This window comes from Gekko japonicus, unplaced genomic scaffold (genome assembly GCF_001447785.1).
Source record: "Gekko japonicus isolate JY-2015 unplaced genomic scaffold, Gekko_japonicus_V1.1 scaffold3117, whole genome shotgun sequence".
NCBI classification, from domain to species: domain Eukaryota; kingdom Metazoa; phylum Chordata; class Lepidosauria; order Squamata; family Gekkonidae; genus Gekko; species Gekko japonicus.
The window spans coordinates 63,864-77,032 of NW_015168136.1; the positions used below are offsets into that span (position 1 = coordinate 63,864).

The 13,169-nt window shown below is 44.9% G+C and overlaps 1 protein-coding gene across 1 annotated transcript in view; it reads left to right on the forward strand.

Annotated features, from left to right (window-relative positions):
• Positions 1 to 2,597: 2,597 nt before the first annotated feature.
• LOC107113582 (potassium voltage-gated channel subfamily C member 1-like) overlaps positions 2,598 to 13,169 on the forward strand; it is a 35,651-nt gene continuing 25,079 nt past the window's right edge. Inside the window, exons 1-2 of the mRNA XM_015414930.1 lie at positions 2,598 to 2,712; positions 3,554 to 3,588. Of these exons, the coding sequence (XP_015270416.1) occupies positions 2,598 to 2,712; positions 3,554 to 3,588 (150 nt within the window). The remainder of the gene's footprint in view (positions 2,713 to 3,553; positions 3,589 to 13,169) is intronic.

The window sequence follows — 13,169 nt, forward strand, 5'->3', positions numbered from 1 at the left end:
TAAAAAGATTTGTACCCTGTGTCAGCCAACTTTGTGAGGCAGCTAACAAAGATAACTTGTTAGAAACCATAATCATTTTTAAATGCCAAAGTTAAATCATAACACTATAATATGCAACACAGGCCTAAGCAATACAACACAATCTAAGGATCGACCAAAGGTCTAAGTTAATAAGGAAGTTTTTACCTGTTAACTAAAAGTAAAGAGAGGCAGTACCAGACAAATGGTAGCTTACACACAGTGGGGGGCCAACTTGTGGGCAATCCTGCTTCCTGGCACTTGAATTTGTATGTTTCACATGTACATACACATTAGAAAAAAAAATTCCTGCTTAAAGGTAGAGGTAAAATATTTTGCATGTACCCATAAATGTGATGCATAGAGGAACCCTGGCATTCCCTCTCATTTCTATTTCTTCAGATCTTCACCTTTATGGCCGAGTTCAGACTGGCAGTTTGCCCCGATATAGGCGCGTGTGAGGAACGTTTCACAAGCGGATTAAAGGGGCTGTTCACACAGGCACATCTGTCCGGCGTTCCCCACCCGTACTCAACCCATCTTGTAACACTTCGCTCCCGGGTTTAAAAGATACCTGGTGAAAGTGGTAGCAAACCCTGGAGAGCCCATTTATCCCGCTTCATTCTGCTTCCCGGAAGTGTGAACGCTAACCGCTAAAAGCCGGGAACAGCCCGCGTTAATAATGTGTGCCGGCTGTTTATGCTGACTGACCTCCTAGCCTCACTCTGGCACCAGGAAGGTGCAGGTGATTGCCTTGAAGAGGGGGTAGTGATGTGGCCGGATGTGCCTATGGCCCACAGCAGCTGGATCCTGCCCTATTTGCCACGGCGCCTAGGCGTCCATGTGCATCTGCTGTGAGGAAAACACCGCTTACAGCCACGCCTCCGGGCCAACAGTGTGAACGCTCCCTCACATCTCCTCCCGGTATGCTCCCGCATCAGTCCGCGCAGTGTGACCAGGAAAACCCGGAACAGTTTGTTCCGGCTCTTTTTTGCAACGACTCCCTCCCGCTTCAAACTTCCAGTCTGCACTCAGCCTATAAGAGCTTAATGCAGTGTATCTAAGAGGATAAGCTGCAAACCAGGAAAGTCGTGGTATCGTAAGTTTACTAGTGGTATTGGGTAGGTAGGGATGTGGGATGATGTAGTATAGCCTGATTTCATCAGATCTTGGGAGCTCAGCAGGGTCGGTACTTGGATGGGAGACGGGGCTGCCAGGTCCCCCTCTAGCCAATGGCAGGGGATGGGGGGGGCTACCAGCTCCATGTTGGGGAGCTCCTGAAAAATTGGGAGTGGAACCTGGGGGGGAGGGGCAATGAGGACCTCAGTGGGGTATAATGCCATAGAGTCCCTCCTCCAAAGCATCCACTTTTTCTTGAACTGATCTCTGTAGTATGAAGAAGAAGAAGAGGAGGAGGAGGAGGAGGAGATTGGATTTATACCCCGCCCTTCACTCGGGGTCTCAGAGCGGCTTACAAACTCCTTTCCCTTCCCCTCCCCACAGGGCCAGTGCCAGGTTTTTTTGCACACTAGGTGAGGCTACCTTCTGGCGCCCCCCCCCCTCCCCGTGCACCCACCAATTTTCAAACATAAATGCATTTTAGGAAGAATGAAAAACACAACATTTTAAAAACACTCATGGAGTCCTGTTTTCCTCCCCACAGTTAATGAATATGGTCACGGTCCATAAACATGCAAAAATAAATCCACAAGAACTGTGCACAGTGCGCTCAATATTTCTTTAACAAAAAATCGTGAAGTTATAAATATGAAAGTGCAAAAGTAATAATAATAATACATTCAAGTTATAAAATCAGTTACATAAAGATAGAAGGTGACAACGACGGGGCGGTAGCCTCCGGAATGCAGTGCCGTTTCGACAGACGTCTTCTTCCAACCAATAGTCTATAAGTTGATAATGTATGAAAAATTGCACTTCAATGGAAAAGCTGCCCAATTCACATAGAGTTTGATAACATTGGGTGGTATCCAGAGGCCATTTGGCCATCGCCATGTGCTGACGGATGCCATATCTGCGTGACTGAGGCAGCGGTATCCCCAGCAAGCATGCTGGGACTAGGGAGCAAAGTTCCCCTGGGGTGTGGTGGGAAAACCTGTTGGGGGCTAGTGTTTTGTTTGTTTGTTTCTATGGTGCTGATGCTGTTGACTGTGCCCCTCACCTGGGGGAAAGGGGATGTCTTTGCCTTGCCCATCCACCACAGATACAAGACGTGCAAGTTGAGAATGGATTGTTCTCCCTCTGAGGCGGAGGACATCTGCATGGGTTATTCCCACCGTGCCAATAGGGAGGCAGGACGTAGATTTCCCCCCCCCCGTTGGTGCCTTTGGAATATCCCAACTGCAGTTCTATTCCTGCCTCATAGGGAGAAGCAGCACAACTTAGCTAGTTCTAGCTAACTTTAAAATCCTCTAGCCAAATTTCTTTCCCCTTCTAGCCTGCCTTGCCCTTCTTACTTGCTCTTGCCTTTTCCTTTCATCTTTCTGACTCCTTTTTTCTGCTCCGACCTCGGGGCGAAGCTGAGGAAGAGGACGTTGGCAAAAGCGGCCTCTCAAGTCGTCATGACCAGCAAAGAGCTTCCTGAGGTGTTTTCCTCAGGCGATGAGGGAGACGCGACTGCCGCATCGGCGGCGGCGCGGGAGACCATCGGGACCGATCAGCCTTCGCGGTTTGATCGTGTGTCCCCAACGGAGGCTGCACTTGTGGCCACCTGGAGCAGGAGACTGGAGAGGCAGCATATATAGAAGGTTCCTAAATAAAGAAGGCACGGATGTGTTCCCGGGTTCCTTTGCTCCAGAGGCCCAGCAGGACGGCTGGTTTTTCTGGCCCCCTCAGGGCTTCTCCGACTGCCCAGGCCTTCTTTGAGACAGGGGGTCCCTTCTGTAGCTGCACAGCCCTTGTCCTGAAGGGGGGGTCATGCCGATGCCTCTGCTTTCCCACTGGGGCAGTGCTGCTCCCCTTCTCCCGCCTTCACTACTGTCCCCTACTGCCCTGGCTTCACTCAGGCTCCACCAATTGAGGACTGGCTCCAAGTGACCCCCCCTCCAACTGCCTGCTTCTGGCCCCACCCGCCTGTCCACACAGCCTAGCACGGGGGGGTGGGGGGTGCGTCACACCTGCTGGTCCAGCCATTACCCCACTCTTCCTCCAATTTACTTGCTCACTTCATTTATAGCCCACTTCTCTCCCCAGCGGGGGCCCAACGTAGTTTACAACAGTCTCCTCTCTCCCATTTTTATCCTCACAACAACCCCGTGAGGTGGCTGTGACTGGCTCGAGGTCACCCACCAAGCTTCCAAGCCCGAGTGGGGATTCGGAACTGGAGCCTCCCAGATCCAAGTCTGACACAAAACCACTGCACACGCTCTCTGTGTGGCAGTTCTGCCCACCACCAATCCAGGAAAAAGGAGCTAACCTCGGGTGGAGGGGTGGAGCTAACCTCGGCCTTAAAAATGGCAGAGTTGAGCTCCTCTCACCCCCCACCATTCAGCCTTTTAACGGGCTTCTTTTCCCCCAGTTCCAGAGGAAAGGGGCTTGCCGGGCTGCAACAAGGTTCGTGGTTGGGCAGGAGAAAGTGAGCAGTTAAAACCACATATAAAACCATATAAAACAATTATTAATACAGTTTCATAAAGTGCTGAAGATAGTTAAGATGGTTTATTTCAGTGTACTCTTTAAAAATCCTTCTGCTCAAGATCTTCCTGCGGCTCAGGCTGGATGTTAAAGCCAAGAGCCAGGGCTCCAGAATAGTGGCAGCACCCTAGTTGAAAGCCTGGTGGAAGAGCTCCGTCTCGCAGAAAAAAAAACTGAACAGCAAAAGGTCCCGCAGGGCCCTGATCTCCTCTGGGATATCCTTATATCCACAGACAGCTCATATCCCAGATACATGGCCTTTCACATGGCTTAGCCCAGTTGCTTGATTTTTAACTCTTTCATGAAATGCTATTCAGATATTGGTTTTGTTAATTTCCTCATTGTGTATGACCTCTAACCTTTAGAGAAGGATACAACCTGTACCACAACGTAAACAAAACAGTGCTCTTAGAACCTAATTTTGAGTTCTCTCAGGTAAAGGTAAAGGTTCCCTTGCTCGAAAGCCAGTCGAATCTGACTCTAGGGTTGCGGTGCTCATCTCCGTTTCAAAGCCGAAGAGCCAGTGCTGTCCGAAGACGTTTCCGTGGTCATGTGGCCGGCATGACTAAACACCAAGGCGCACGGAACGCTGTTACCTTCCCACCAAAGTGGTACCTATTTATCTACTTGCAATTTCTTGCTTTCGAACTGCTAGGTTGGCAGGAGCTGGAACTAGAGATGGGAGCTCACTCCGTCATGCGGCAACTTGGGTCTTGAACTGCTGAACTACTGACCTTCCACAGCCTGCAGTTCAGCGTCTTAACCACTTGAGCCACCGCAGCTCCTCAAGGGGGGCTTAAATGATTCAGACCACTATTTTTGCTTCTTATATGATTTAGGCAATAATTTTGCCTATGAACATTTCAATTGTGGCAGCTTCCATTTACTGACCTGTGACATATATTCCTAAAGCACTGATCCAGAGAAGAGATAATAGTTTTACAGCAGATTTGTGAGCACTGATTAAATACTCATTGATTTGAATTCCCAAGTATTTGAAACTGCAATCCTGTTCTGAAGCTACTCATAAATCTCATGCCGTTGTGACCACAGAAGCAGTTTAGCTTTGCTAATATTCTTTTAGAAATATTTTATTTACATACACAGAACAAATGCCAACAAAAAACCCAAACATAATAAAATCATGTGATAACCTCATATCCAATATAGGAGATGATACAATCATGTTATGGTGATGTTTCAAACAAAAAAAAAACCACAAAAAACCCAAAGAAAATATATAAACCTATATGCGAAAAATAATGAATAGATAAAAATGAGGAAAGGGGGAGGTGCTTCTATCCAAGTTGACCGAGATTTTACATAATATTCATTTATTCTGTTTCTGAGAAATAGTGCCCTCTGATATAACTATTCAATGTCTTATTCAAATGTTTAGGTAAGAGTCCCCATCCATTCAAAAAATTATTTAATGAGCTATAATCTAGAAATTCCATTAAATAAATTATTAAACTATTCCAAATTATCTTAAAATCGTCTTTCTTTTTTCCTCCCCCAAATTAATCGAATCCTATGTGTTAATTTTTCTACATGCCAATAAAGGTAATTGGATTGGATTGGATCGGGTTAATTTTTCAAGTGCTGCTATATTCCTTATACCACCTATCCAAGGAAATCCCTTTAGCATTCTTCCAGCATTGAGGAATAAGCATTCTAGCTGCAGCTAAAAGAAAGTTGATATGGTGGGGGGGTTTTTGTTTACACTGGAAATTTTCCTTCATAAATAAGTTGAGCGGGACTGGTTCAATAGTAAGTTTTATTTGTTCACAGGTTATTTAGTAATCTCTACTAATATGGATTTCCAAAAATCTGCTATAACTGGACAAGACAACCACATATGAATACATGTCTCTAGTTTACCACAACCTCTCCAACAATTTTTAATATCTATTTTCATTAAGTGGGCTAGCCTAACGGGAGTGAAATACCACCTTTGAGACACCTTTAATGGATGCTTTTGTAAGCCTCTTGAGATTGAGTTGAAAGGAAAGCACTTAAATATTTGTTCCCAGACGTTATAATTAAATTTAGTATTCAGTTCTATTCCCCAATTCTTTTTAATTGTCTGCACTGGAGTTTGTCCCTGATTTAATGATATCTTATATTTTAATAATTAATTTCCCCTCTTCCTTATCTATATTTTGAATTAATTCTTCAAATTCAGTTAAATGGTCTGTTTATTTGATCTTTAATTTCCTTCTTTTGGAGAAAACTTAAAATCTGATGTTTCAACAGCCGTTTATTCCCTTCAGGAATCCTTTCTTCAGTCCAGAGTTGACTACTGTTATTTAAGAGCATAATATTTGTGTCCATTAATGTTAGTTGATTAACAAAAGAAATCTCTGTACCTGGAACCATAATTTTTTTTTATTTTTTTTGCTGGAACAAACTTTGGATGGTATAAAATTGGGGTCAATGGAGAAACCCCTGGGTATAATACCCTTTTCCATTCATACCAAAATAGGGCCATGGAGGGTTGAAAGTGAGTTCAATTTTATTTCTTTACAAAAAGCATTATCATATAATAAGTGAAATCCCCCCATCTCTTTTGAAATTAAATCTCTTTAACTGTAGCCAACCTATTTCCTTGAAGAAGGACAAAAAGGAGATTAACAGTGCAATCCTAAACCATGCCTGCACTACAGTTAAAGACAAATTAATTATAGGTAACTAAATACATACAGTAAATGATCCACATTTACTGGCTATCTCTCCTTATATATAATTGAATAGTGGGTGCCAAAGTTCTAATTCTAAAATGCGCTCCCTTAGTGTATGGCTGATGGCACTGCTCCTCAGCATATATCGCCACCAATCAGAAGGCAAAGCCCGGGTCCCGCCCACACCACAACTGCTGCGACAACCTGGTCTTTTGCATATGGAAGCTGATTGGACTTCACTCCATTCCACACCTCAAACTCCCCCCCCCCCGCAAGGCAGTTGGAATGTCAGTTGCATATGGAACCTGCTGTATTCTGGTGGTGTGCAGGTCCCAGATTCATGTTTTAAAAGCAGACTGACACTGTTTGCCCAAAGCCAGAGCACTCTCCCAGAGCCTCTTTCTAGATCCCGTTGTATTTATTTCCACAACGGGCCTTATTTCTAGTATTTTATAATGCAAAGTAGATCAATGACATCCATGAGTAAAAACAGTAAACTGATTGATACAATTAAATGTCTTTACTTCTATTATTTTTAATTTTATTGCTTTGGGAAGCCAAAGTGTTCAGGGGGTGGGGCTGTAGGGTTGTATAGGGCAGCATGGTTCCCTACTTACTACATTTTAAAAGGCTCTGCTGAAGAGTTTGCACGAATTATTTGATTGTTATTGCGTACATTATTAACGTGTCGCACAAATTATTTGATTGCTATTGTTACTGTTATAAGAGAACAAGTGGAGACCCGCAACAAAATGTTGCGTACTGTTGGGTCTCCACTTTTTCTCTTCCCCCCTCCCCTCCCCTCCGTAGGCCTCCCTCGTCTCTCTCCCCCTCCCCTCCTAAGCGAGCCGTCGGGCCTCGCTCATCTCTCCCCCCCTCCTCCCCCTGTCCTCCGAAGCGAGCCCCGGCGGCTCCTGCCGCTGGGCCGCTCGTCTCTTCCCCCTCCCCTCCCCTCCGAAGCGAGGCCCGGCAGCTTGTAGCTGCCGGGGCCTCGCTGGGCTCCGGCTGGCTGGCTGGCCGGCCAGACCACTCCCCTCTGAAGCGATGCCCGGCAGCTTGTAGCCGCCCGGGCCTCGCTGGGCTCCGGCTGGCTGCCTGGCCGGCCAGACCGCCGGCTCCGAAGCGGCGGCGGCGAGGCCGGCAGCAGAGCGTTCTGTGCGCGTGCGCACAGAACGGTCTTGCACTTTCGGGGGGGTTTAAAATCCCCCCGAATTTTTTTTTCCAACTTTTTGTATTTTTGTGCACATGTGGGGACTGGCCCACGTGTACACAAACCTCCCCCGCCCCCCCAGCTGCCCCCGGAGCGCTGATTTAGCGATCCGCACTCCGGGGGCAAGTTGGGAATTAGATATATAGATAATCATACTTTTAAAGAACAATAGAACTAATTCTGGATCTGTGACTTTGTGAGTCTGGAAGCCTTGCAGAGGTTGGTCTGCACGTTCTTTTGGCAGTATGGGCTGCGTAGCTCAGTATTAGGGTATGTGCTGAAGGTATCTGTTGTTTGGTTTTGTGCCGTTCATAACTTTCGTTACCCGAAAATCCCAGAATATTGTGATAACTTAAACCCCATGTTCAGGAATGTTTCTTATGTACACTGCCAGTCAAATACCATAGTTCAACAAAGGAACACTTTGACCATCTGCTAACATGGGCATCTATGAAGGGGGCTGCTCACATTTTTTTTTCCCCTTCTTTTTTTCATCGTACCTTTTTTGGCTTTTTATGCTAGGTGTCCTGCACTCAAAACCAGTTTAATGTCTTATTGGGTGATATGTCATGTCTCTTTGGTCCTTGAGACTCTGTGAACTTCTGGAGAAAAGCCTACACAAACTGGTCAGTGTGTGACCCAACTATGATCTCAATTTGTGCCCATTGAGCATCAGAAGCTGTGCAGATGTCCACTGCAATCAAAAAGCCTGGCTCTGTTATTTTAGCCCTTTGTCAATCAGCCTAAACATAATTCTGTCTCTGGGCACATAATTTTTAGAGCGTCCAAACGCACAATTCCTGGCTTTCTGGCTTCACCCTGTGACACTCTTGTCACATTGAGTTTTGACTGAGAGTGATAGGGGCGAGAAGTAATGTTCTTTTTAGAATTGCCCTTTTAAGTTCCATCGGAATCCTTCATCATCCAGCATCACGTTTGCCTGTTTATACCTCCAGAGTCTTGTTTGTGATTCAGGGCCAATTCGCACATGTGGTGAACATGTGGACTGTCAATAGATATGTGCCTGGATTTCCATTCTGGGCACTTAGTTCCGATGTGTATGGAGGCCTGATTCTGAACAACAATGTGTGGAAAGAAGGGGTTTCACACACACACCACCAGGGTTCCCTCTAAGATGAGTTAGTGTGAGCTAGCTCACAGTATCTTAGCCTCCAGCTCACACATTTTTGTCTCAGCTCAGGAAGGACGGCTCCAGAGCAAACTTAATTTATGCAGTAGCCAAATCACTCGCTCACAATTTTAGTGCCAGTAGCTCACAAAGTAGAATTTTTGCTCAAAAGACTCCACAGCTTATAGGGAACATTGCACACCACACACAAACATAATTTTTCTGACCTGGAATGGCCCCAGAAGCTGCTATTTGTTCCACAGGGGAAATTCACATGTACTGATGGCTACATGTCAGTTTTCCCAGTGGGGCAAATAGCAGCTCCCCAGGGCCATTTCAGGTTGGGAAAACGGCACATGTGGGGAATCTCAAGTCCTTTCCCTCTACCATGCCATACTCCCAATCAATGTTCCCTCTAAACTGTGGAGTCTTGTGAGCAAAGATTCTATTATGTGAGCTACCGGCATTCAAGTTGTGAGCAAGTGATTTGGCTACTGCATAAATTAGTCTGCTCTGGAGCCCTCCTTCCTGAGCCAAGGCAAAAATGTGTGAGCTGGAGGCTAAAAATCTGTGAGCTGGCTCACGCTAACTCAGCTTAGAGGGAACACTGCTCCCAATCTGAACAGGCCTCTGCTTGCTTGAGAATTCAGTTCCTAGTATGGAATTCCAGGCACACATCTGCTTCAGTCTTAGTGGTGGCCACATGGCTGCCATGTGGACTCTGTGATATATAAGTCTGCTTTCAATGTCAGCAGAGAATAGGGAATATTATGTGAATGTTTCATAATGTTCTGCTGTTTTGCTGGGGGAGGGGCTAAATTCTGTATCTGAATGAATGATCATCATTATTATTTGAAACCTGGTTATGCTGCTCTCTCCTTTAAAAACATGCCACGTGGCTCACAACATATTATTAAAATGCATATCAATTTTTAAAAGTCCAGCATTGAAAGATAAAAGTAACTGAGGCAGCATCAGAGAACAGAATGCAGTCTTTCATCGCCCAAACAGAGCAGAAAGATTGTTGCGTATTGAGAGCTTTGAGCAAATACTCATTGTTCAAGAGGCTCCTTGCAGCTACATTTGGATTGGTCACCCTTGCCGAGTTGGTCAATCAGGGAACATCAGCTTGAAGCATGCTATGCAATTAAGGGTTCCTAAGTGCTTAATTGCCTATTGGTGTATTTGTATGTTGTGAGTGTGTTCGACCATGGAACTGCCGTAGCAGTAATTCCATCCACTGTAACCCCCGCTGCAAAGATCAAATCAAGCGTGTGCCCTGCTTGGTGAGTGGGGGCCGTAACACATTGGGAGAGTCCTAGCGCCACCATGGACGACAGCCATTTTATCCAGGGGAACTGATCTTCCATTTCAATTCCAGGAGATCACCAGGCCACACATGGAGGTTAGCAACTCTACCTGAGTGAAATTAGACAAATCGAGAGGACACAGCTTAGCGGTAAATACCCAGCTTGGATTATAGACTCAGTGCCCTATCCCAAAGACTGCCTCTCCTGCTGGGCCTCCTATAGCCAGGGGGCTCCCTAAAAATGGCTGTGAGCTTTGTGAAAACCAAGGAGAAGATCAGCACACAGTGAGGCAAACTAATAGGTGGCTCTTCCAGTCAGAAGGTGATATAAAAGAGGCAATGATATACTCACACAGGAAAAACATGAGCCTCCGTTGCTGCTCATGAAATAATAATAATACTTTCCATTTATTAATCGCTTTTCCCAGTGGGCTCAAAGTGATGTACAGTTACTCAATATAGACAAGGGACTAACAATGTTAGTAGGGGATAGGGAAGACAACATATATTCATTTTTAATTGCACACGCCATCACTGCCCGGTACAGACGTCTTCTGGCTTGGCTCCGTTGTTGTCCGCACGGCTGCTTGGTGGCCAGGCTTCAGGACCCCTATGTCAATCGCCACACTGCCACCGTCTGGTCGGAACATCCATTGCAGGGATTCTTTCGTAGCCGAGAAGCTATTTCGCCTTCCAAGCCTCGACCAGGACGTCTGACCGTCAGCTAACACCCTCCCACAAGGGAGATTGGCGTGCCCACCCTCTCTAAGGAGTGGTTCCCATTTTATCTAGTCGCCGAAGCTTACACATTTGAACTACTTTATATGCACTACAAGTTGTTGCCATCTGTAACTGGACATTATGAGGTCTTATCAGTTCTCCTTTCGAAATATCACATTTTGAATTATTTATCCAGGAATGTAAAATCATGTTTTAAAGACACTTGCTTATTGCAGCTTGCTCACCACAGTTGCTGAAAATCTTAGACTGATTTTTTTTTAATTACTGGTTGCACCAGTATCAGCTGCACTTATGTTTATGTGCCATCGAGGCAGATAAAAGGACTCACCACCTCCTAATCCTCTGTGTAACAGGTCCTTTGATTATACACAGGATTGCTACTGTCATAGGATTTACAACCAGATAATATTGTTTGATGAAATAGTAACCAGCAATGCAAATGAATCTAAGTGGGGATCCAATATGGCAAACAAAGAAAAAAAATTAGCCCCTGTGATGAGAAATATTCTATTTACAAATCTATTGCATACAGATTGGCCAGAAAATCTATCAGGGTTCATGTCCCAAATACATTTCATCTATAGTTGTCAAATGTGTTCAGTATACCTCAACTAAAGTTATGGTTTCTCTAATCCATGTCCATTACCTGAAGACTGCAATACAAAGTGATAATATGCATGTGTGAATAGGATGTTGCAGATGTAATGTCTGAGCATTCATGTCACCTCAGACTGCCAGTGAGAACACACGTTTCTCACATGTTCAGCTGTGACTCATTAAGGGCAGAAAAATCAAGAGATGTACATAGAGGTATGCATAAGCCAATAACTGCAATAACAATTTTCCAGTCCAATCAGGTTTCTCGCTGACCCAATTCTTGTTGATGACGGAAAGAAAGAAGCACTCAATAGTGTTTCAGACACAGTTGTGTCTTTTTATTGCTACTAATTTATATACAGTATATTTTAGTAGCCATATGACCCTGACAAGGTCATTGTTAAAGCAATGCTGGTCTTTAGCAAGATAAACAGTGAGGGATGTTCTGGGAATCATATTATTCTGACAGTAAATTTCCAGCAAGTACCGTAGCAGTGGTTCTGAAAGCCCTGTCAAAACAAGTTCCTTCTTCATTATTCAGTATACAAAATTGTGCTGTCTAATGACTTCCATTGAACAGGGAGGTCACACACTAAAGATTGTCCTGCGTCACCTGCTCAGGATATAGCAGCTGTTATTCATCCACATTGACAAAGAGTGTGTATGTGATATATGAAAGAAGGGCTCCCAAAATCTTTCAGAAATGTATAAAATACAAAAAGAAAGCTATATGCTAATTTCCTGTAGCATTTTAACATTTGGTTTCTATTTTTCATTGCAAAGGAAGTGTTTGCATTCCAGTAAGTAGGGACAGTATTCCAGAATGTCCCAATGATTTGGAGTTGGGAGTAAGCAGTGAAGTGGCTAAATTTGCGGATGATACGAAGTTGTTCAGGGTAGTGAAAACCAGGGAGGATTGTGAGGCACTCCAAAGGGATCTGTCGAGTATGGGCGAGTGGGTGTCAACGTGGTAAATGGGGTTCAATGTGGCCAAGTGCAAGGTGATGCACATTGGAGCCAAAAATCCTAAATATAAATACACGTTGATGGGGTCCGAACTGGCAGAGACTGACCAAGAGAGAGATCTTGGAGTCGTAGTAGATAACTCACTGAAAATGTTGAGACAGTGTGTGACTGCAATAAAAAAGGCCAGTGCTATGCTGGGGATTATTAGGAAGGGTATTGAAAACAGATCAGCCAATATCATAATGCCCCTCTATAAATCAATGGTGCAACCTCATTTGGAATATTTATTTATTTATTTATTTTATTACATTTATACAACACCCTCCCCGCGAATGGGCTCAGGGCGGCTGTGTACAGTTCTGGTCACCACACCTTACAAAGGATATTATAGCTTTGGGAAAGGTGCAGAAAAGGGCAACTAGAATGATAAAAGGGTTGGAACACTTTCCCTATGAAGAAAGGTTAAAGCGCTTGGGGCTCTTTAGCTTGGAGAAACGACGGCTGAAGGGTGACATGATCGAGGTTTATAAGATTATGCATGGGATAGAGCAGGTAGAGAAAGAGGTACGTTTCTCCCTTTCTCACAATACAAGAACTTGTGGGCACTCCATGAAATTGCTGAGCAGTCAGGTTAGAACAGATAAAAGGAAGTCGGGAAGTACTTCTTCACCCAAAAAGTGATTAACACATGGAATTCACTGCCACAGGAGGTGGTGGCAGCTACAAGCATGGACGGCTTCAAGAGGGAATTAGATAAGCATATGGAGCAGAGGTCCACAAGGTATAGATAGGGACTCCGGGGCAAGTGATACTCTATATTCTTGGTGCTTGGGGGGGGGTCAACAGTGTGAGGGCTTCTAGTGTCCT